Source organism: Anastrepha ludens, chromosome 3, assembly GCF_028408465.1.
Source record: "Anastrepha ludens isolate Willacy chromosome 3, idAnaLude1.1, whole genome shotgun sequence".
NCBI classification, from domain to species: Eukaryota; Metazoa; Arthropoda; class Insecta; order Diptera; family Tephritidae; genus Anastrepha; species Anastrepha ludens.
The window spans coordinates 78,504,943-78,530,389 of record NC_071499.1 but is presented as its reverse complement, the minus strand read 5'-3'; the positions used below and the strand labels follow the sequence as shown (position 1 = coordinate 78,530,389).

Genomic DNA, 25,447 nt, shown 5'->3' with positions numbered 1-25,447 from the left:
AGAACGATGAGAGGCTTTAAAAGTCTTTAAGAGCAAGCACGAAGAGAGGCCTGAAATCCTTAGGGGATACATGTGAGATTTTTCCTGTAATTCTCACAGCCCTCCAAGATCTGAGTATGTAACTCTTATCTAGGCAGCTCGCGTAGAAAGCTCTCCCACGACAAGATGCTTATGTATGGATACAATTGTTCTTCTACAGTTACAGCATCGTTGGCTTTATGGAGTGATTAAAATTAAAATTCAGCATATTGAACATATTACTTATTACACCTGTGTGTATAAAACGATTTATATAATGAAATCTTTGACTTTCATGGTACCTCAAAGTATGTGTAACCAATCTGTGTGTTGATAAATTGATGTATTTTGTGACACCTGCGGCGATCAGAAGTCCAAAGAAATCATATATTTTATTGACTGTAACAATTGTCCACTTCCGCTGCTGCGCGAGAAGTTTCGTTTTATTCATGTTTCCGACAACGTCTTCAGCTCTTCTATTTATCTCTTTGACAATGATTTGCCATTTCTTCAGTAATTATCTGTTTCAAGATTTCTATGCAAGAAGCGTATTGTAGATGTTTCGATGGGCCTCCTTGCTGACGAACGACGTTAGGTGCCCGTATATTGGTTGATGCTTAAAATCACATGGCTTTCTCTTCATCATATTCCACGCCTGCGTCTGCGTCAGACTCAATACGAGTTTCTGCCTGTGCATCTGAAGCTTTTTCCTCATTTGGGACCTAATCAGGACCTTCATCTGGATCTGCCTGAAGTGGTTTCACGAAATCAATTGACTCGATTTTTTCACCATCGTCATGCGCCATATTAAGGTTATCTTATCCAAACATTTTTACAGTTCTCGCTCACTCATTCTGCTGGTAATTCATTTTTTGTGAGTGAAATACACAAAACTTCAATAAAATACAAAACAAAGGAAGAAGGATGATGCAAAGCAACTATTCATACATTTTACGTACAAATATGATTGGGGTGCAATTGTACCAAAGATGACAAGGAAAGCATAGATGTACGAGTACGTTTTCCACTCTCACCGATCTAAGACATATGGCACACAATACATAAACAATCTCAAAAAATCGTTTTCGAAATCCGGATTGATACAGCTGTACCAAGAATGTCACAAAAGGGTTAAATTAAATACTTATGTGGGAGTGACGAACAATCTTATGAACAAACGGACTGAAATGCCACTAAGCAACGTGGCAAATTATTTGTAGACGCAACACTGCATAACGAAGGAAAGGATTAGTATTGACCGAACAATTCGACAATTTTCTTTGAAAAACGGAAAAAACGAGCAGCTTTTAGCTTGCAGACAGTCGCTGGAACGAACAGATCACCATAGCTAACAAAAATTTAACTTAATGAAAAATAAAGTGTGTGAATAAAATTTAGAAGATATGAGTTGCTTAATTAGACTACGGCATCCCACATAAATAATCGAAAATGGCTCTATTGCTCTTAAAAATGTCAACCGGGAAGGCCGATACACTTTTGTATGCGTTTGAATCAATTTTCAAACATTTTCCCAATACGGATCAATCAATGATCAAAACTCCAAAACATTGAACGTATAAATTTCCGTATTCTCAGGTGTTTAAATACGTTGGCCACGCATTTCATTCTTAAACTGTGGAAAAAAAATTATTAGATATCAAATCAGTATTATTTGAATGCTTAAAAACTCATTTGTTTCCGACGTTGCGTGATAGCTAGTATAGCTGTAAATATATATACAAATATACAGTCTGTATCAGAAAAACCTGTTTACATAAAAGTATGTACAAAACTACGAGTCGCAGTTACTCAATATGCTGTGTAGTCTCCATCGTTGATGAGTATAGCCTGACATCTTCTCGGCATGCTTTGAAGCTTTTGTGCTTAGTTCGTCGACAAAGAGGGCCAGATTTTGCGAACTTGACGCATGAGTTTCTTTAAATCGTGGACTATCTTTTCGAGAAGATGGGTTTTCATAATTCCCAACACATTTTCAATGGGGTTTGCGTGTGGGGACTGGGAAGGTCAGTTCATTACTATGACGCCATTTTCTTGTTTTGTTCTTTCTTAATGCGTTTTTCTGAGAGTAGTGGTTTTGATGTGGGACGGTAGGATGTATTCGCTTCCTTCAGTCGTCGTTCGAGGGTATTGATACTCATATCTATTCCCTTTTGAGCAAGAATTGTGCGAGCTTGGCGTAGTCGGAATGAAGGGTTCCGCTGAAAAAGTTGGACGATCACTTTATCCTGCTTTTTTGTCGTTACTCGCTTCAAGCCGCTGATTCCACATCACAACAAACTTTTTTGATTTTTTAATCACTTTTGCAGCGTAAGATTATTTCGGCTCCTTTCGAATGCGTGTATAAAAATACCGCCTCGTGACGCTTCGCATACTTCTCACTCATTTTTGTTTGGTTGCGTTTACGAAGAAGATTCTAACGACACTAACCTGAGTTAACACTGTAGTCGTAGCCCTTGAGTGGGACTATTATGCAGCAAAAAGCAGAACGAAATATATCTTGAAGTTACAAGAAAAAAACCTGTTCTTTCTTCCGACACAGACTGTATATTTATACAATATATACAAAAAATATTGCAGCAACAATCAAAAATTACCAAAAATCGACGGTATTTTATAGTAACTTGAAATTTATACTTTGTTGTACTAATATTTAATGGGCTATAAGCCTACACGCTCAGAAATCTAAAAATTCTGGTCAATAGTGATTAAGGCAAGTATAATTAATCGGTCCACGGTGCTCTAATGACATAAGGGCGATATGTCCAATTATTTTGAACTAAAACCATTTGCTGCGAAAGGCATCTTCGCGTTTATAGGCATACATTAACGATCGTCAGATGTATTTTGACTTTTGTAAAAAATATTTTTCTTGTTTTCCCTTTCGACACGAGTCTTATATGTCGAACAAACATTTTCTTGACCAAATATTCATTCAATATTGGGTACATGCAAATACAACTAATGCCCAAACCAGATTTAATTTCGCAGCACATGACAAGAGGGTCTTGTAATTTCCGTTCACACACAACAACCGATATTTAACGACTTTCTAGAAAATAAAATTGAATTTGGAGAATCAGCGAAACTGGAGTGGATCTTTATCACTGAAGGGCGACGCGTGTTAATGAGTGCACCATTGTTGGTTTAATTCACTTCTAATATCAAAGAAAATGATCGCAAAAAAATGTTCATGATTTAGCGGAATTTTTTTAATGCTTGAAGTAAATGTAAACAAAACAAATAGCGTTCGTAAGCATTCGTAAACTTTAAGACGACAATATCAAATTTGACATATTCGCATTGGTGTTGCCATATCTCAAAACTAAAATAGCAACCCTCGTACAGTGCATATAAAATTATTTAGCCACTTAACGTTGAAGTATTCCAGTATTCGACTTTTTCTGTTTTTTTGGGATTTATGGGTCAGACTGTGCTGGAGGTTATTTTAAATGCCAGTACTGAATGTACCACAGCCCATAATTCACCCGCCGCGGAACATATTATTTTCCCTTCTCTCCTCAAATCACAAGCCCTCTCCAATTGAGGCCGAAATAGGCTAAGTACGTATTATACATTTTTTGAAGACATAATGCAACATCAAATGTTTGTAAGATTTCTGTAAATTTTTCCAGAGCTAGTTAGCTGTTCCTTTTCAAGAAAAATATTGCATCATAATTAATATCCGTTTTCTCCGAATTTAGCCACATAAGACAAAAACTATTATTTTTCTGAATACTTTGACCCGATAAAAGAAATGTACTCTGTTTTCAACTATTTATGTCTGGCGATAAATATGACTCCTATAAATATTTGAACCCTAGTGCCCACTCGCGAGGCCAAACATACTCGAAAACCTTCCCAGAAATTTTAACAAAAACTCCATGACCTGCCTATGCCATTTACATTCATTTATATACGATTTCAAATTTCGGTAAACAACTGAACTATTTTTCGACCAATTTCTGCGTATGTGATTTCTAAAACATCTATTGGCTCATGAATCTATTGATCCATGAACCGCACGACCTATAAATCTAAGAAAATCGTATTAGAGAAAGGACAAACGACTAAAATATTTTACGGAGATTTATTATTCATGTTAGAAAAAGTTAACATCTGCACACAAATTAGCAGATAAAGTTAGAAAAAATTTTGCACAGTACTGCATATAGCTAAAATTAACTGACAAGTGTTGAGCCATTTTTATATTGCATCCGACATTTTTACATTCATTGCACTCTCTTTACAGCACGAAGAAGAAATGCGGCGAAGCGCAAAAAACTGAAAAGTTTAGGCAAATCGAAGTCGACAGACACGGAGGAGGAAGAAGGCGAAGAAGATTACGGAGACGACGGTATGTATCGTCTGAAATTTGGCATGCAATTTAGCAAATATTATCGTCTTAGCGCAAGCGCATATTAAATCGCACAATACTGTAAAAATTAAAGAAGTCAAATTGGGTATAATTATGCAAAAATGTTTACCAAATACACTGGAGAATATGTTAACAACGCATTGTTTGGTAATCTTGAAATACTTAGCATGTTACACAAAACTAGTGTCAGTTTGACAAACAAATCAAACACCCATTCACACACGAAATTTCGTTGTTGTAAATTGTAAACTCAAGTGCGCATGAGCAGCCAATTGAGAAGGCGACTCATGTTGCCACCAATACTCGAACATAAGCACACAACAAAAAAAATTACCGATTCTTACACAAAGCGCATTCGATTCATTTGGTTGTATGAAAAACAAAAAGTATTAATTGATTTGTAATTTTGTTGTTGTTGTTCAATTTTATATTACGAATATCTTTCTTTTGTTTATCTGTATATTTTTTATCTTTCTCCTCTTGTGTTGTTTTGTTGCTTGAAACACCGCCTAAATGCTCGTACATGCGTGTGTCGGTGTGTGCGTGTTAAACGGCACATGTCGTATATATAAATGTATACACAAATATATTTGTTCCACCACAAACAAAATGTCAACAGAGGGTGGTGAAAAAGGCGACGAAGGTAAATCTATTGTTTAGTTTTGTCCATTCATTTAGTTTCAAGTCAATATAAATGTTTCTATTTGTAAAATATTTATTATGCAAAATTTCAAATACTTTTCGATTCACTTAAAAATGTGTTATGTTTTAAACTCATAGCGTTCTTCTATTTGTAAAATAAATTGCTTTTTTTCGAAGACGCATTAAATGCTACAATATTTTAAAGTTAGCTAAAGTTCCTTCTAAAGCTTAGAAAAAACTCCATTTTAAATTCCAAGATACAGAAATAGATGTAGATATTATTTCATCAGTTCCTAATAAGCAGCCTCTTAGATTTATTTAATTTTATTTTAATTCTAAACAGCGTACGTTCATTCTTTTTCACTTTATCGCGTACTACCTGAGAAGATGCCCAATAGAATATTCCATGCTTTTGCCTTAGACTGATAGTGGACGCTCCATCAAAATCACATCCTTTCATATCGATTAAAAGTAAACATGTCTCACCATTTCTGCATCATGAAATCCATTAGAATAAATAAATTTTGTTGCAATGGCATAGTCGTGGAAAACTTAATTACAATTAAGTAAAATAAAAATAGTTTAATAAAATTAAATGGAATAAAACATAGTAAATATAAATTAAAATGAATAATACATAAAATAAAACAGAATAAAAAAAGAAACCTAAATTAAATTAAACTAAAATAAAACCAAAAAAAAATTGAATATTGTAGAATAAAGCAAATAAATTTAATAAAATATAATACAAGAATAATAAAAATACAATTAAATTAAATGAGATAAAACTGAAATAAAAATAAAAACCAGAATAAAGTAAAAAATTAAGTCAGACTAAATTATAGTAAAATCAAATAAAATTAAAATTAAAAAATTTATCAAATAAAATAAAATAAAGTAAAATTACAGAATTAAATTAAACAGAATTAGAATTAAAAAATAAAATAAAATGCAACAAAATAAAGTAAAAATACAAAATAGAATGAAGTAAGAAACGAATCAAAACTAAAAAAAAACAATGTTTTAAAAATAATATTATATTATATATTGTTTTATTTCATTTAGTTTTACTTGGATTGCACATGCGTCGAAATTTTGACGTTACTCGACGTTATATAAATACGGAGAGCAAAATTGAGTCATACCTTTTTTTAGTATTTATAGTCATAGAAAAAAGTTGAAACATATATTAATATATTATAAAAATAAAATCAAAATGAAAATAAAGGATAGAACAAAATGAAAAAAATTAATAAGATAAAATTAAGCAAAAATAAAAAATTTGAAATAAAATAAAATAAACTGAATTTAATTAAGCAAAATAAAAAAAACTCTAAATAAAAAATGTAGTAAAATAAAATACTAAATTTAAAAAATATATTATGTAAAATTAAATTTTTTTTAGATTCAAAAAATTACAAGAAACAAAATTAAGGAAAACATATTTAATATAATGAAATAAAAAGCAATATATATATATATTAACTATAATACTATATAACGGTTTTTCGAATAGCAGGTGTTATCTAACGCTTTCGAGAAATGATTAACGATTTTTTATGGCCGGAATTGAATAGTATTGATGTGGACAATATTTATTTTCAACTAGACGGCGCTACGTGCCACACAAGCAACGAAACCACTGATCTTTTACGGGAAAAGTTTACGGACCGTATTATCTCTCGAAGAGGTGATCACAATTGGCCACCGAGATCTTGTATTTTAACAACTTGTGACTTTTTTCTTTGGCGCCACGGGAAAGAGAAGGTCTACGCCAACAGCCCATGGTCGACCCAAGATGTCAAAGATGGAATTCGTGAGGCTATTGAGAACATAGGGCAACCACTTTGCAATTCGGCTATGGAAAATTTAATGAAAAGTATATTGTCCTGTAAGCGTGGTCGTGGTGGTCATTTGATTTATTTTCCACTATTAACGGTATACCTTCCTCTTGAAATAAACATCCGGCCATTTATATTAAAAAAAGGCATTTTTCTTTGACTATCAAAATAACATAATAATGTATATTAAATAAAACTTATTTAAAAAAATAAAATAAAATGGAAATGAAAAAATAGATAAAACTAAAATATGAAATTGAATATATAATATATAAAAATATTTAAATTAAATACAATAACCCAAAATAGCATAACGTAAATAAAACTTATTTAAAAAGAAGAAAAAGTAAAAATACAAATAAAACAATTGAATAAAATATACATAAAACAGATAAAAATAAAATAAACTCTGGAACCATAGGAAATAATAATAATAAAGAAAAATAAAATAAAATTATAATAAACGAAGTAAATGAAGTAAAATGAAATTAAGATAAAAAAATATTTTAAATAAAATAAAATGAAATTAAATAAATAATATAAATACAAATTACTTAGAAGAATGTTTACTTCTAAATTAAAGAAATTACATACAATAAAATAAATAATATAAAATAAGTAAAACCAAAAGGAAATAAAATAAAATGAATAAAATTTATTCAAATTGAAAAAAATAAAAACTACAAAAAATTGAAAGATCAATGTTGATACATCAAACACAATTAAATAAAATGAAAAACTAAGATAAAATATAAAAAAATAATTAAAAAAGTGAGATAAAATCAAATGAAGTGGAAAATGAAAATAATAAACAAAATTAGATTAAATAAAATGAGAAAATATATGAAAATATAAAGAAGTTGAAGTATAAATAAAAAAAATTAATTAAACAAAACGAGATAAAGTAAAATAATATAGAAAATTCGAATAAAATGAATACATTAAGCAAAAGTAAATTAAATTAAATTCAACGAAGTAAAATTCAACTAAAACAAGTAAATACATAAAATAAAATGAAATAAATGAAACCAAAATAACATAAAACAGATATAAATAATTTAATAAATAAGAACATCCACATGGTCGTGAGGTCCATTTGGCTTACCTGGGTATGAGAGGCTCACGAAACAGCTTCCAAAGCTAACAAGCTGCAACTCTCGATAGTAACGGCTCCGATAGTCCGTATACCATAAGTGGGAATCTTTTTGCCACTGCGAATCTTTTTCGTGCCAACTATTGTATTTTTTATGATGATGTACAATCAGTACCTATTGCTCAGCTGCGAGTTAATCTTCCTTCGGGGCAACAATCTAACTTCCCCTAATTTAACTTCAAGTACAATATATATCCTCAAAACTTTTGATGAGTCATGCCCTGTATTTTTTAAATATTCTTTACCTTTTAATACTGAAAAAAACAGAGTCTTTGCAAATGATCTAATTCCCTTGCCAGTTTTTTATTAAGTAATCCATGAATCGATTTTTCAAAACTCACAAACTCTGCCCCTCATCGCCTCAACTCCAGTAATAATTACCTCGCACATACCAGAAACAATGCTAATATTTCCGTCTGTGGATTTTAAAACAAACTCATGATCATTAGTTTGTTTTAACTTTATAAATAGTTTTGAAAACAACAACATTTCAATAGTGATCATATTCTAAAAAAAGTGTGCATTAGTTTTATAAAAGCTGATTATTTAGTTTGCTTTCATTACCATTCAATACAAATACTTGATTAAGTCATCACCCTATTTTAAATTTATGGTTAGCGATTTTTGTCGATTAATGGGTCTCATCATATCACTTCCGTTTAATTTAATTCAAGGTACTGTAAGTTAAAATAATATTTGCAGCATTTTTGATTCAAAAGTTTAACGATGGCTCCGATTTTCAATGACTGGTGCACAATACCAACTTCTGGAACATTAAAAAATATTACCAGAGTCTACTCCAGAGAGTAATGTTTATCTAAAGCTAATAATAGTTTCGAAACCACTAGTAAGGCAGATACTCGTGTAATGAATGAATCCAGTTCCGATATTGAAGCCTTTAAGTTAAGTCAATGGCAAACTAGTGAACTCGTATTTATTATAGGTCAACAAATTTTGACTACTAAAGAGCACTCTTCAATGTTCATATATTGTATTTAGTAAACTTTGAAATAAGGGTCTGTAAAAAGTTCCAGACATATGAGAGTTGTTGAATAATCACCGGCCAAAGGATTCCGCAACTGATATTTCTATTTAATTCTCATGCATTCATAATTTTGCTTATTTGCCCTAGTGAAATCGGTAGTAAGGCAGATACTCGTGTAATGTATGAATCCAGTTCCGATATTGAAGCCTTTAAGTTAAGTCAATGGCAAACTAGTGAACTCGTATTTATTATAGGTCAACAAATTTTGACTACTAAAGAGCACTCTTCAATGCTCATATATTGTATTTAGTAAACTTTGAAATAAGGGTCTGTAAAAAGTTCCAGACATATGAGAGTTGTTGAATAATCACCGGCCAAAGGATTCCGCAACTGATATTTCTATTTAATTCTCATGCATTCATAATTTTGCTTATTTGCCCTAGTGAAATCGCCGTATGAACTTTCAATTTCAACCAAAATCTACTGTATGCCTTTTTCTATACAAGTCCTACTTTATCGATTTTAGTCTGGCCTTTAAGTACTGTAGTAAGTACATTAATATGAAAAATTGTCGATGCGACAAACATAATACTTGGCAATAAGTTTGTGTGCCATAGTTATTCAACGCAGTGTATTCTTATTACTCATAATAGCCTTCAATATAGGTAATAAGGAATTAAACAGATATGTATATAGCTAAAAAATACCTTAATTAATGAATTAAAAAAGTTAGAAGTATTTTTCTGTCAGTTTCAATGGGACGCGTTCCGTTTTCTTAAGGGCTGGTTTAAGGCTGCATTTGGCTAAGCCGTAGTCTAGAAACATGATGAGTGACGTAAGCGGTATTTTATATATATTTGATTTATTCTGGATGATAATAGCACCATAAAGACTACAGATCTGTCATCCTGACATCCTTAGTAAAACCATTAAACAGTTAATATTGATGTATGATATAAGTGGGCGAAAAATTGTAAAGAACTCACGTCTTATGGGTTCAATTCCGAGTTTATCAATTAAAAAAATGTTAAAGATTTTAGTTGCTGAGGTACGGCTTAGTAGAGGGGATACCGGTGAACGCTGCTAAGGCATTTATAAGGAGGATGACCCTGTAGCAAAAGCAGACTACGAAGTACTTTCACATTTTACTGGTCAGCAAATTTTATTGAAAACTTGACATGGAAGAACGGACGAAAAAATCTTCGGCGGCACTTTGACTTGACAATATGAAATCAATAACTTGCGCTCTTGCAATGAAATTTCACAGAAATTTTCAGACTAACACTGTATTGATTTGGTAGGCAGCCACAACGACAACTTGAGCTAAGGATATATATATAATGTATATATATATATATACGCGCTTACACCTTTTTTGGGTGTATGACCGAGCTTTTCCTCCTATATGTGCAGTGTGTCTTGATGTTGCTCCACACACTCGGAGGTTTGCCATTGCCTGCCGAGGTTTGGTTTTTCATGCACGGAGATTCGAGCCTGCGCACTTCCGAATGGTAGTCACTCACGAACCCATTCGACTAAGGTGGTCTCAACATATACTGTCGCAATATACGAGCATTGTGTAGCATCGAATCTAAGATGGCTAACGTCGTATACGTGACCTGACCCCAGGTATGAGCTTCGAAGAATTTTTTTAGTCAAAACGGAATTCGTTGGTTGGCGTTCGACAGAAGCTGGCATGACATACTTTACACGGATAGTTAAAAAATAGAAACAGGGGAAATACTAAGCTCTAAAATAGATATATGGTATGGTAGGTATAGGGTATTATTTTCGCTCCAGAACTAGGTTCGGAAACGAATCTTGTTTTATTGTGGATTATAGCGCAGGACTATCAAGTAGCAGTTAGAAGGTAGGATGCGGTCACTTTTTCCCGCATTGAAGTCCCGTGACAAAGAGTTTTAAAAGGTAATAAGCATTCAAGTAAATTGGCTAAGAAACCATGTTTTTGTAGGAGGTGTTTACCGAGGCGTCTCTACCTGATAGTAGGCATATTCAGGCACTTTTAAACCAGTTACTTGGTGGTATTTTCAGTACTTTTTGTAAGTTTATTTTCATATTTTGTCATTTTAGTCATTTGCTAATAAATAGTAGGTTCCATATTTTGAAATCAACCTCTATAGCTTTAGGGTCTCTATTTAGCATACTAGCTTAGTACGACATATGCATTAGTTATTATATACTCATACAGACAAATGTCCTAGTTAAAGGACGTGTACTCATTTCACATGTGTAGTTACACAAATACAAAAGTAGTTCATTCTGTTGTATATAAAACAAATATATGGTGTGCCTCACATAGCAACTGATTATATTAGTTTACAAGTATAACCTATAAAGTATTTACACACCTCAAACATCAAATTGCAGAAATAGGGTTTATGTCCAAGCAAAATACCTACTACATATTTTGAACCTCTCTTAGCACTTTTAAATGCTCTTCTCTTTGTTGTTTATGTCACATTTGCTCGTTACATACATATATCTGTACATATGTATAGGAAATGTGCGACTTCATCCAATACTTGTTCCTTTTTCATGTCTATAAGTGTTTTCACTATTAGATTTCTATAATTTTAGAAAGTTAAGATCCTGTTATAAAATATGTATATAATATGTACATGCATTGTTCTCGCCCGTAATGCAATAGAAAGCGTGTTTACTCGTGTTTGTTAGCGGTTAACGAAAGTTACTATCTTCGCTTTCTTCTTTATGTTACTTATGTATTTCGGTTTACTTTCACTTAATTCTTAATTCGATATAAAAAATTATTTGACATATGATTAATGCTGAAAATATATATTTTTTAATTTCATTATTTTTCTCAACAAAACAAAAAATATAAACAAAAATTCATAATATTATTATGACAAAACGATGTGTAAGTAAAATGAATATGGAATTTATTTTCTTCACATGATTCAATACTAAAACTCATCAGTTCTTTTATAACTCACCTCTCACTTAAACGATAAACAAATATTTAAACACCCAATACCATATAGTGCAAATTTATTTACCAGCAAGAATGTAATGTTTTTAAAGTCATACCCTCAGCCAAACAACCATTTCACTGTTAGTCATGAATTTATTCACCCTCCAACCGTCATACTCGTACAATATAAATAATATGAAAAAAAGCGAATCGTAAACACAATTATACGATATCAAAATATTCGAGACAGTTTGTTATTAAAGATTAAAAAGTTGGTAGTAAATTTCCCAGAGTGATTAATTTCCATATTCTAATAGCATATTTCCACCAAGAATGTAACTGCCGTTATGAGCTCAGGAATATTAAGCGCAATAGAGTTAGCACAGACTTGATATAGTCATGCTTTAAATAACCGTTAAACAAGGTGATAACGAGGATGTGGCAACAAAATGGGGCGGAAGCGCTAGTTGAATTCTGGACGAATCAGCACTTAAGCCAACCAAACAACCAGGGTTAGCTCAAAAAAAAAAAACAGTTCGATTTTTACTTACAATTCAGGTTATAGGCATGTCTACTAGAATTGTTTGAATTTTTATGATGATCAGCAAATTTGATGTTTGTGATTTGCTTTTTTAGCATTTGCTACTTCCAAAGAAGGGCAGAAAATAACTCCGCAACTTTTCGTCCGTCTTCTTTGGAAACGAAACTATAATCTAATGCTAAAAGTGTTTGGCATTTTAAGAGCTCTAAAATAAAAAGATTTGCTTTTCCAACCAGCTTGGAGTATGATAGCATTATTTTCAACGATACCTACGACTATTGTGATTTATTTGCAAAGTGTATGAAAAATGTGACTCTACGTCAGTTTTAGCCTCAGCCTCTTTATCATGTCAAGTTTTAAAATTTGGGAGGATGACGTGCAGCTTGCAACTATGAAGCTTAAACCTAGCATTAAAACCGACAATGGGCACTTTTCTCCACAATTATTCAAAACTTTCTGTGACAATGGTATTTTCATGGATTCGTGGAAAGTCTGCTCGATTGAGCCTACCTACAAATCTGTGTGTCTGCAAGTACAGATCTGTTGTTTAGCAATGTACTTTAGCTAAAATATTCGAATCCATTATTTAATCACGTAAATAAGTTTATTTGTAACTGCCAATATGGTTTCATACTCGAGCAGATCAGCTTGTTCTAATCTAATTCTAGCCTATGATAAAATTCTATAATAAGTGTATTTCAGCCCAGCTTTATATAATACACACTAGGATATATATGTATATATATATATATAGAAGTAAATATATATATAATATTTACTTCTCAAAGGCATTTGCCAAGTATTTTCTTCAAGTTCAAATATTATGGCATCAGGGGAAAACTCTTGGAATTCTTGACAAGCTTTCTAAGTAACAGGAAATTATTTGTAAAAAGCGGTTTCATTGTCTCTAAATCTTTAGGACAGGCTTCTTCGGGTATTCTGCAAGGCCAATTGTTGTTCATTATTTTTGTAAATGCCTTACGAATCATTTTAAGTTTGCCAACTGCTTAAAAGTTTGCAGATGATGTAAAACTTCTACTCGTGATACGCAAACCATATGACAGCAATAATTCTAATGGACTAGCCAAAATAAGTTAACTCCGTTCAGGAGTAACTGCGCTTTATACAAGAACAATTTCAAAAAAATTTGTTCACTTGAGTAATTCGATGTTCAACTGTATTTAAGAGTAAACTGCAGGTATACCTGGGTGGAAATAGGCTACATTTTAGAGTAATTGCTTTAAAAAATAGTAACTAAAAAGTATGTTATTTAGTAGGTGTACAAATAGAAAATCGCCTTTTATGGACAAATGCTCATAAAGTATCTTTCTAAGATCATAACATTTTTTTAATATAAATTAATATTAAGTCTATCGAACGATTTCTCGTGATTGCACTATTGTCGAACTTCCCCTTCAACTATAGTACTAGTTTGTGAAATGAATGAAAAGTTCAACCAATTATATACTGGTAATTTTCTTCCACAAAAAATGCATTCCAATTACACCTTTCGGGATGAGACTTACTATACACATTCACTTTTTGTTAATGCCTTGGGACTTCTTGAATTATGCGTGTAATAATAGGTTATAAACCGATTCCTTTGTATGTCCAATCATATGCGGCAAAATTATGAAGTCTGATGCTGCAATACAGGCGGAATTTTCAGCATTTAATACGAAGGTCGAAAAAGCGCATGCTAGCATTATGTTAAATAGGAAAGCATGACAGTTGAATCACGTTAAGCATTGCACAACTTCGTTGAGGGTTTGGAATAAGCTAAAAGAAGTTTATCAACCTTCGAAGTATTATGCTCTTTAAGAAATTTCTTTGTTTTCGTCAGTAGGAAGGCGGGAATGTAAAAGAGCACATCAACGAGTTTTATGCAGTATGGGAGCAACTAACTGAAATCCTTACAATCATTCTACTTTCAAGTTTTCCAAAGTCGTTTGATAATTTTGTTGCGGCGATAGAACAGTGTGAGACATTGCCTTCTCTAAACGTCCGGAAAGTCACGTTGTTAGAAGAGGGTGAGAGAAAGTTGAATTTGAAGAATGAATTTGAAGAAGTCGAGCCAAGGAGCACCAGGAGATTTGGTGGCTCCTAAAACACTCAGGCTAAAAAGCCCATTGTATTTAAAGCTCTGGAAAGGGGGTAGATAGTCAAGGAGGGAGGGAGAAAAGTATCAGAGAAAGAGATAGGAAAGAATAGAGACAGAGATAGAGATAGTTAGTCCTGTGAGAATTTTCCAGATTCTTTGGCGAATCTGTAAATATCCTCCAGTTTTAGAGAACGAATATTACTCATTCCCATGACATCGGAACCCAATACCCGTAGTCGCGCTCTAGCAAAGGCAGGACACTCACAGAGAAAGGGCTCAGTGCTATCCGCCTCCTCCAAGCAGGACAGGCATACCGGGTCCTCGATGATTCCAATGGTGGTCATATGCTGACCCCATGGGTTGTGTCCTGTAATGATGCCGGACATCAACCGAACCAACCACGGTTGGCCAATTCGTCGGCAATTTCGTTTCCTTGAACACCGGAGTGTCCCGGAACCCATATAAGTACAAGCCTGTTTTGTCTTGCGACAGAATTAAGCTTCTTCTTACATTCTTGAACAATCTTCGAGGTTTGCTTCGCGTTCTCCAGGGCCTTCAATGCAGCCTGACTGTCACTGAAGACTCCAATCTGTTTCCCGCTCCATCTCTTCTCGATTATCCATTCGGCTACTTTTAGGATGGCAAAAACTTCTGTTTGGAAAACAGTTGCCATTCCCCCATAGCATAGTGATACTTATTACTGTCGTTTAAGTACCATCCGGCTCCAGACCTTATTTCAGTCTTGGACCCATCGGTAAAGAAGATATCCGTCAAACCTCCCTGCATGCATTCTGGATTGCTCCATTGCTCACGCAATGGAAATCTGACATCAAATTTCCTTCCAAATGAAACTGTGGGTATCAGGTCATCTTTAGGTGCCAAAAACAGTGGATACTGCTCCGACAGCAACTTAAAGATTTCCCTGTGTCCCGAAGTTCCATCTTCGTGCCAGAACTCATATTTATGGAGTCTACACATTGCTTTTATTGCTTCCTGTTGTATCTTAAGATCCAGGGGGAGCAAATCAAGCATAGCATTTAGGGCATCACCAGAGGTTGTACTCATGGCACCCGTGATGCATAAACATACACTTCTTTGCAGCCTGTATAGTTCCCGGATTGTGGACTTAACCATGCTCCGTCGCCACCAGACCACAGAAGCGTAAGTGATGATTGATTGTCTCCTCCTTTTTTAAGCATTACTGGATATATTCCGTCAGGTCCAGGGGACTTAAAGTTCTCAAAGGAAGATAAGGAAAACCTTATCGATTCCCTTGTCACTATCCGACTAGCAATATACCAGCTGTACCTAGAGGTTCCACCGTTGCCACCGTCATTGTTCATGCCACTCTCAGCTTCAGAGAGAGTTCTACTACCCGGAAAATGGGTTTCGAGTAGAGCATTAAACGTTTCCGATTTGGAAATGGTGTATGAACCATCAGGTTTTCGAATGGAATCCAGCCTTACTGAGCGGTCTAAATGAAGGACCTTACAAAGTCTCGCTGTTTCCCTCATTTCTTCGACGTTACTGCAGAAATTTCTATAGGATTCAAGTTTGGCTTGCCGTACTTTTTTCTTATATTCTCTCTGTGTAAGTCGATGATTGGCCCAGTCCTCTTCTGTTTTGGTCTTCAAGGCCTTATTAAGAAGTTTCCTGGACCGTGCACGAAGCTTCGACAGTTCAGGGTTCCACCAAGGAACCGCTTTCCCCTGTCTGCTTTGCCTGAGTGGACACAGTTCCTCAAAGCAATTGATTAAAGTACCTTCTAATTTCTTAGTAGCATCTTCAATCATTCCTGCTGATTTGAGTTTTTTCAGGTTTGGTAATCGCTCTGTTACAAGCTCACCATACCTGTCCCAGTCCACATTTCGAGGATTCCTACCGGAAGGTATTGATATTGTGTCAATTCCCAGTCGGAATTCGATAAGACGATGATCAGAAAGAGAGTCCTCTTCCAAAACACGCCATCGGTTGATTTGATTTCCAACTGACCTATTGGTAAGTGTTAAATCAATCACCTCTTGTCTCCTTCTGGTCACAAAAGTTGGTTTGTTACCAGTGTTTTGGATGACCAAATCGGATGACAGGATAAAATCCAGTAACTTGAGACCTCTGGGGTTGCATTTGCTGCTTCCCCACACAATGTTCTGTGAATTTGCGTCACAGCCCACTATTAGCCCCAGATTATTGGATTCTGCGTACTTGACCACTTCTCTTAGCTCCCTCGAAGGAGGTGGCTGTAAAGAGTCGTAGGGTAGGTAGGCCGAAACTATGATAGCTTCGACACTGTTCCCACTTTTCAAGTACTTTATTTTTGCAGCACCGATATCTCCGGAGCATAGCTCTTTTAACATCGTGTGTTCGATCAACCTCGGCATGATAATACATGCTCGCGGTCTCACATTCCCTTCACAATGAAGTATTTGTCCCCACGACATAGCACTTAGACCACAGATACGCTTGTGACATACCCATGGTTCTTGTATAAGTATTATGTGTGGGTTTGTTTGCAGTTTTGCATGCCTACGGCACAAGAGAGCCGTAGACGCTTTGCTATGCTGCAGATTAATCTGTGTAAATATTACTTCAGTCATGAGACTGAGTATATTTACGCTTTGTCCTCCACCTTATCCTGGACGCGGAACTGGATCCGCCCCAGATGTAGGTGAGGACGGCACCCGTACTTCGACTTAAGCACCTTGAGGGACCCAAGATCGATACCCAGTACCAGGTGGGAACCCGCCTCCGAAGTGGTAGCGGATTTCTGCCTGGTGCACGAGTATACTCTCCAGAGAGTCGTGTCAAGATCCTTATTCTGAACACGGATGCGTTTGAGGAGTTCTGCTGAATTACAGGAAGGACCCGGAATCCAGACACTCGCTCGTACCAGCCTTTCTTTGCTACTCTCAACAAGAATAAACTTGCTGTTTTCGCAGGCTGGAATCTTTGCTATAGCTTTTTCTAGCCATTCTCGGGAAAAAGCATTGGAACAGTGCACCTTTACGATGCCGTCCACCACGCTTTTCCCCTCGAACGTCGGCGCGTCTCTTGACTCACCGATAGCTTTCCAAAGATAGCTGTCAAGATAGTCTTGCTGCCCTTTGGACAGTAGACCATCTTGTTTGTCGGTATGTATCTCCACCGTCATTGCCTTTGCTGCCATTCTCACGAATGATTCGCCAGACGTTGACGGAAGAGTGTCATTCGACATTTGAGGTCCCTTAGCCTCTGCCTTGTCAGGCAAAGGTTTGTCTGCCTTGCATTGGTTCGAGGATGCAGGCATTTCCGAATTCCGTCTCTCGACTTTCCTCTTCTTTGCCTTTCTCCTCTTCCCGGTCGTTGGCACAGACCCCGTTTCGCTCATAGCCATGACAGTGAAAAGTAAAATTTGAAAATTAAGGGCTATAATTGCGGTTTGTGCCGACATATTACCAAAAAGTGGGCAGTCAAAACATCAACAAGTGTAATTTTCTATTCTTGCGTCTATTGCATCGGTGTGTTAGAGATTTATTTTCTAATTTTAAAAACAGAAAAGATAAAAAGGGCTCTTGTGGGTGATTGAGCAGAATTGCGTAGTCGAGCATACTATGGCAACCAAAACATATTTAAGAAATAGAGTGGTTTCAAAGGCATCCGCCAATACAACACCGTTTGAAATGTTGATGAATAGAGGAAGCCAAGTGTATTACATTTAAAGGTGTTTAGTAGTTCAATAACAATTGCATTCGATAAAATCGGCAAGATAGAGTTTCAAGCAGAGGAAGCCGAAAAGGTTGTCGTTAGTCGACGTGTCGTATTCGATGAAGGCACATATCCATATAAATTTTACCAATATCAACTTTGTTTTTAAACATATAGAAGTTAGAGAGCAGTTGCTATTATTATCTGTCTGATCCTTTTTGCATGAGGTGATCATTTTTTTTGTACCTTTCCTTGTTTTTTTGGTAGATGAGATTTATATGGAGGAAGTGGATAACAATATAGCGAATATTTGTAAGCAAAAATTTTAAGTTAGGTTAGATTAATGTAAACAGTAAAGGTAACAGAAAAGGAAATGATATGAAAAATGCTGGCGCAAAATTAATTATCCTACCGAAAGATTTATAATTTTTGCCAATGACGTTGTACGTCAATCATATTTGACACCTGTGAACTAGGCAGGGGCAGCATACAAGTAATGGAGTGAGTAAAGGTGAAACTAAAGATTTGCATCCCTGAAAATAATTTTCATAAAAAAAAATTGCATGATTAATTTTAGGTCAAAATAAAGATTTCCATCAGGCAAAATATTTTTTTTTAACCAAAATGTTAGTCCTAACAAAATTGGATGATTAATTTTGTGCCATCCTCTATTTGTACAATTATGATAACATATCAGCTGTTTCTGTAAAAATTCACAATTGCGTATTATGGCCAATTTTTTGGCCCGAGTGTGTATGAAGCGGAGGAAAATTCAGAAGTGTAAAATGGCGAATTATTTACAGATGCCTAAGCTTGCCATATGATGTTTTCCATCTGATATTCTTGACAAGAATTTATCACAGGCGCCATCTATTGCGATACAACGATTTCTATTTGTACACCGATAACTATTACGGAAATACTTTTAAACTGCGAGTGAAAAATTAGGCTTCATAAAAAATACTTAAAATTTGATTTCTGTTTTCTTCTAAGTGTCGATCTACTATTTATTTGCGTAATCCTAACCTAAAATCAATATTTAATTAGTGATAAATTTAACTTTCAACTAAGTTCTCGCTGTTTTTTGTTTTTTTTTATGAAAACACAACTTTATTCTAAAAAAATGGTTACAAGAGAATCGTTGAAAGTATTGCCCATCGACGGCTACTACTTTTTTTCATCTTTCTGGTAGATTTCGTATACCGTCGTGGTAAAACTGTTCATTTTTTGAGGATCAAGCCATTTTTTGATGTCTTCATATGAATGGAACTGCTGGCCAGCTAGACCATGTACCATCGATCGTAACAGGTGATAATCGGACGGCGCAATATCTGGAGAATATGGCGGCTGGGGTAGGATTTCCCATTTCAGTGTTTCCAGGTAGGCTTTAACGGGTTTGGCAACGTGAGGCCGAGCGTTGTCATGCTATAGAAACAGTTTTTCATGCCTCTCCGCGTATTGCGGCCGTTTCTCGCGCAGTGCTCGGCTCAATCGCATCAATTGAAGTCGATACCGATCCACAGTGATGATTTCGCTTGGTTTTAACTGTTCATAATAAATAACACCAACTCGGTCGCACCAAATACATAGCATAACCTTCATAGTGTGAATATTCTTCCGAAGCGACGACGTAGATGCTTGACCAGGCTGTTCCCATGACTTTCTTTTCTTTGGATTGCTGTAATGAATCCATTTTGCATCACCTGTCACGATGCGATGAAGAAACCCTATCCTCTTTTGGCGCTGAAGCAGTTGTTCACAGGCGAAAAAACGACGTTCGACATCCCTTGATTTTAACTCATAAGGAAACCAAGTCCCCTGTTTCTGAATCATTCCCAACGCATGCGATCACTTGGAAATGGTTTGGCGGGCAACTCCTAATACTGAAGCAAGCTCTTCTTGCGTTAGACTCGGGTCCTTTTTGAGCAATACCTCCAATTCAGCGTCTTCGAAGGTTTTTGGCCTTCTTTCACGCGGACGGTTATCAGCATGAAATTCACCGTCTTTGAAGCAACGGAACCAAACCCGGCCCATTTTTTCACTTAAAGCAGCATCTCCATAAACCTTTTGTAGCTCTCGATGCGCTTCAGTCGCCCTTTTTTCGAATGAAAGAGGGAAATGAACACTTCCCGCAAATGACGATTACTCGGCACAAAATCAGACATTGTCACAAAACCAAAAGTATATGGCACCAAAACAAAATCACTAATGTGTCGAAGCAGTTTGTTTACTATATATCTGACCTTGGTTTGTGACGTTTGGTTAATGCTAAATTCGACTAGCACTCACTGCTGGCGGCATCTACTGACAAACAGCGAGAACTTATATTAGTTGCGCACCTAATATATTTGGGGAAAAATTTATATATATTTTTGAAAAACTGGCAAATTACCTTAGCTATAAAATTGCAGAAATCTTTCCAATGTATAAATCAATTTGTTTTAAATAAGTTCACATACTTTATTACACTATTTCTCTTCAACTGAGGCCATGTAAATGCTTTAAGATAAAAGTTTTAAGAATTTACTCACATATATATATTCACACAAGCACAAATACAATTTTTATTTCAGTTCTAATTTAATTTAACTTTAATCCGCTCATTTTTTTTTAATTGTGCCCTTTTTCGCTAAAAAAAACACTATCATTTTAAATAAAAGTGAAGAATAGCATACAAATATTTAGAAGCTTTTATTGTGCGCTCTATGCTGCTTAATAACTTAGCTTGCCAACGCTATATACTATATACTATGTATTTATACACGCACACATGAATAATTTAACAGCATCCAACAGTCTTGAAATTTATCCAAAAAAAATATATTAGTAAAATTTTTCATTTAATAAAAAATAGAAAATAAAAAACCATAGTTAAAATTTTTCAAGAGCTTATAATTATTTGAGAAAAAATTAATGCATAAGGCCCTCTTAAATGTGCTTAAAAAATGTTTGCTCAAATTGTTTCAAATAGAGTTTTTAGCATTATATAAAAATGAAGTGAAGAAATAAGAAAAAATTCTCTAGGCTCTTTCGTAATTCGACAACGATAGGCAGCGCAAGAAATTTTTAAGGCAGTAGCTCATTATTCCATATTCTATGTGCATTTCTGTTTACATATATACATAAATACACGCAATATACTCGTACATATGCATATGTATGTGTTTAACATTTTCTTAATGTATTTACATATATATATATACTCCTTCCTAATGCGGTATTAAAACATGCTCGTACATTATTTACCTACATACATAATTACTATATATATTCATTACAAGTTGATTCCCTTTATGTATGTATAATATTGATATCTTCAAAACTTTACTAACTCAAGTGTTTTTTTCCATTATATTGTCCCATTGCGATTCTAATAACAGGATATCTTAAATCACGCCCGAAACCTCAAGGCAGCTGTACGGGCTTTTGGCGTGCCGAGAAACGCTTCCGGTTCTGGATACGGCACACGGTGAAAACGCAATGGTTCTATTGGTTCGTCATCGTACTCGTATTCCTGAACACTATGTGCGTCGCCGTAGAGCACTATGGTCAACCAAAATTTTTAACGCAATTTTTATGTGAGTATACAAATGTATTTCTATGTCTTTATAAGTACATAAAAGCGAAATTATTACAAGTATAAATATTATATATAATATCGGCCTTGGAGACGAATTGGGTGCGCAGACTGAATGATGATCTAGATATAGTAGAATAACAGCCTGTGCCAAAACGAATGGTCTCAACTTAAACGCAAACTAAACTAAGCTTCTGCCAATACTCGTAGATTATAACGGATATTCCTAAGCTTGGCTTCAAAATGAACTTTCGCCTAACTTGCTCCCATCACCATACCTACAGCCTCTCTAAAATATATTGTACACTAAGAAATTTGTGTCATATCTGTTACTGCCTACCACTCAATACAAAGCTTAGTTGTAATTATTTCATTAAATACAGGGCGTCCAGTGGCTGTATTAGGATTTAAATTCAAAGTTTCTCCCTTACCGCTGAGACATCGAAAGCAAATGAAAATATCAAAATCATCCCTACAGGCTTACGAGATAAACCGCGCGCAAAAGAGCGGTTGCCCTGGGACTTCCAAAAACTCTATTAGTCATTAATGATGAAAGGCATATATGTATGTATATGAAAACAATTGCACGACATTTTGTTTTATAAGAAGAAAATGGGCAACACCGTCAAGAAGAATAGTTGTAAGAAGTCAACAGTTTTTTTTTGCAATTTCAAATTGACACTTTATTTAAATATAAAATTGCTTATCAAAATTATTCGAAATATTCTAATTAAAAACCATGGAATTAGATGAAAAGTTTGTGCAGCCTTTCTAATTTTTTTAGAATTTTAAAATTCGACTTTTATGGTTTTGTTAGACAATGAGCTATAATTTTATGTAAACAGTTATTAAAAAATCTTAAAATCAAGAAAGGTAATATAGTTAAAACTGGTCAAAAAGCTGAGGTGATATAGTTTTGTTGCGGAGTGTCTATATTATTCAGAATCTATACAATATGCTTTATCATAATTTGGGGGCATTTTTTGCGCCCCCAAGAAACCATTTGTGCTCCCGCTTATGATACGTCGCTATTCGCTTCTTATTGCCTTAAAGTATTAAATAATCAGATTTTAAAAAATCCCTATTCCCAACTTCCCTTTCCAAACACCAAATCTCAACTTTCCTACAACTGAGGTTCGGCCATAGTTAATTAACACACGAACATCTTCTCCTCGGCTCCCCTCCCCCCACTTGTCAGTTTTGTGAATGGCACCTCTCAATCCAACACATCCTAGACCTTTGTTCAACTCTAACCACCTAACAGACTACGGTACAATATAACTACGGTACAATTGACAATGTGGTTAAGGTATACATAAACTTATATATAAAATGTGTAAAAATATGAGACCATATTTCAAATGTACAGCTAGAAATAAGTCATTTTCTAATCAAGTCAATAAACACCGAAGGCCCTAGTAGCCAATGTGTTAATTAAGTTAATGTTATATTGTATATATCCCTTACCAATAATAGTAATAAAATAAAATGTCTATGTATATATTGAATTCATTATTTTCTTCTTATTTCTTTCGTTATAGACATTGCTGAGTTTTCGTTTTTGGGTCTATTCATGTCGGAGATGTTCATCAAAATGTATGCACTCGGACCGCGTACCTACTTCGAGTCGTCGTTTAATCGTTTCGATTGTGTCGTCATTAGTGGTTCGATATTCGAAGTGATATGGTCTGAGGTCAAGGGAGGCTCATTCGGTCTATCCGTATTGCGAGCTCTACGTTTACTCCGTATATTCAAAGTGACCAAATATTGGTCATCTTTGCGAAATCTTGTGATTTCGTTGTTGAACTCGATGAGATCCATTATTTCACTATTGTTCCTGCTCTTCTTGTTCATTCTAATATTTGCACTACTCGGCATGCAATTGTTTGGCGGGCAATTTAGTTTTAAAAGCGGTACCCCCGAAACAAATTTCAACACATTCCCCATAGCCTTACTTACAGTATTTCAAATTCTAACCGGTGAAGATTGGAATGAAGTCATGTATCAGGGTATTAAATCGCAAGGTGGCGCTAAGAAAGGAATGATTTATTCTGTGTAAGTTGATCAAACAGAGTACTCCTAAGTACTCCACTACTCGTACATATTCAGCTATTGTAATTTTTTTACTGTCTCAAATTTAACTTACACCGTGAACTGCATTGTTAGCTTATCCAAAAATAAAAAATAAAAATATAAAAGAGCAGACGAAAGATTAAACTAAAACAAAATATTTAAAATCACCTACTGCAAACATTTGTTTTTATATGTATATGTATTAATATTTATTTGCATTTTTACTTAGCTCGTCTCTAACCGACTTTTAGCTATTCAATTAACTTCTAACTAATCAATTTCCACAGCAAAAAAAAATTCTAACTAACTCTTTTCAAAACTAATCTAAATGTCACATTTGTAACGTGTTTCTTACTTTTACAAAAAAATTTATTTCTTCAAAACTAAGTCAACTCTTACCCAGATCATTTTTATAGAAATGTACAATAGCTCCACTCAGCATTGAGTTGGTAATGGAATAATAAGCTTTTTCCAACTTTTCTGCTTCCCAGCCACCACCGCACACATATTTTCGATTCATTTATCCATTACACCAGCGCGTATAGGTTCCACATTTTCTTTAGCTTAGGTGTTAGGTCACACATAGCCAAATACAGACACATAAATGTATTCACTAATACTTCATTGCATATCTACTTGTAAATAGAAGATTGTAAGGAAGTGTTAGTCAATGCGTAATGAAATAATATTTATCAATACGGTGGGATATCGAGCTTTCAAAATTATTATTGCTTCGCAAAACTAAAATTGAATTACATTGAATATTCAATAATGATAATATAACAATAATAATATCCGAAACAAGCTCAGGTAAAAGCGTTACTATATTAATAGATAGCAATAATTTTGCCAGCAAATCTATATATGTATACCTATATACTCTTACTCGAGTAGTACTAAGTACCTACATGTATATGATTTCGTACATGCATCTGTGTTGTAAGCACCTGTTGTAAGTGCCCGTTGTTGAACGTCGAACCATTAATGTGTGCAATCACTACAAGCTAATGAAAGCTTTTATGAGATATGTAATATTTACATATAGCGCTGAATTTTCGAAAGTTTGTGCAGCATTGCAAATCATTCAATGCCGCAATGTATGTAGGAGCTTTCAGAAATTCACTTCTCAAAGGAATAAGTACATATTTACTGTATTGTGGATTTTTAGTAATTGTAGCTTTTAGTACTCATTTCAATATTCTTTCACATAATTCAAGCTTAAACAATGTAAAATTGGCTTTTGAAATTGTTGACACATTTTTTTTATTTATCTAATATATATAATTGATAAACATAGTTTTGGTGTTGGTGATCGTATTTGCGTGCCCATATAAAGCGCATATCAAACTATTTGGCGCGTGGCACGATATTGATTAAAGGTTTTTACAGATTATGTGCCATTTTTCATTTATCATATGGCATGGTAATAGTGATAGGTCAAATGGATTATATTGCGAGTCATGTGATAGATTGCATCCACATGTCA

At 34.5% G+C, this 25,447-nt stretch overlaps 1 protein-coding gene across 16 annotated transcripts in view; it reads left to right on the top strand.

Moving 5' to 3' along the window:
* The window catches only part of LOC128858243 (voltage-dependent calcium channel type A subunit alpha-1), a 273,728-nt gene that overhangs the window by 92,444 nt on the left and 155,837 nt on the right, over positions 1-25,447 (top strand). For 9 of the 16 annotated variants that reach the window (XM_054094347.1, XM_054094344.1, XM_054094345.1 and 6 more), the window contains exons 11-14: positions 4,289-4,393; positions 5,034-5,057; positions 21,692-21,889; positions 23,430-23,943. In XM_054094347.1, coding sequence (XP_053950322.1) covers positions 4,289-4,393; positions 5,034-5,057; positions 21,692-21,889; positions 23,430-23,943 — 841 coding nt within the window. The remainder of the gene's footprint in view (positions 1-4,288; positions 4,394-5,033; positions 5,058-21,691; positions 21,890-23,429; positions 23,944-25,447) is intronic. The other 7 variants (XM_054094355.1, XM_054094351.1, XM_054094348.1 and 4 more) reach the window with 2 other exon arrangements.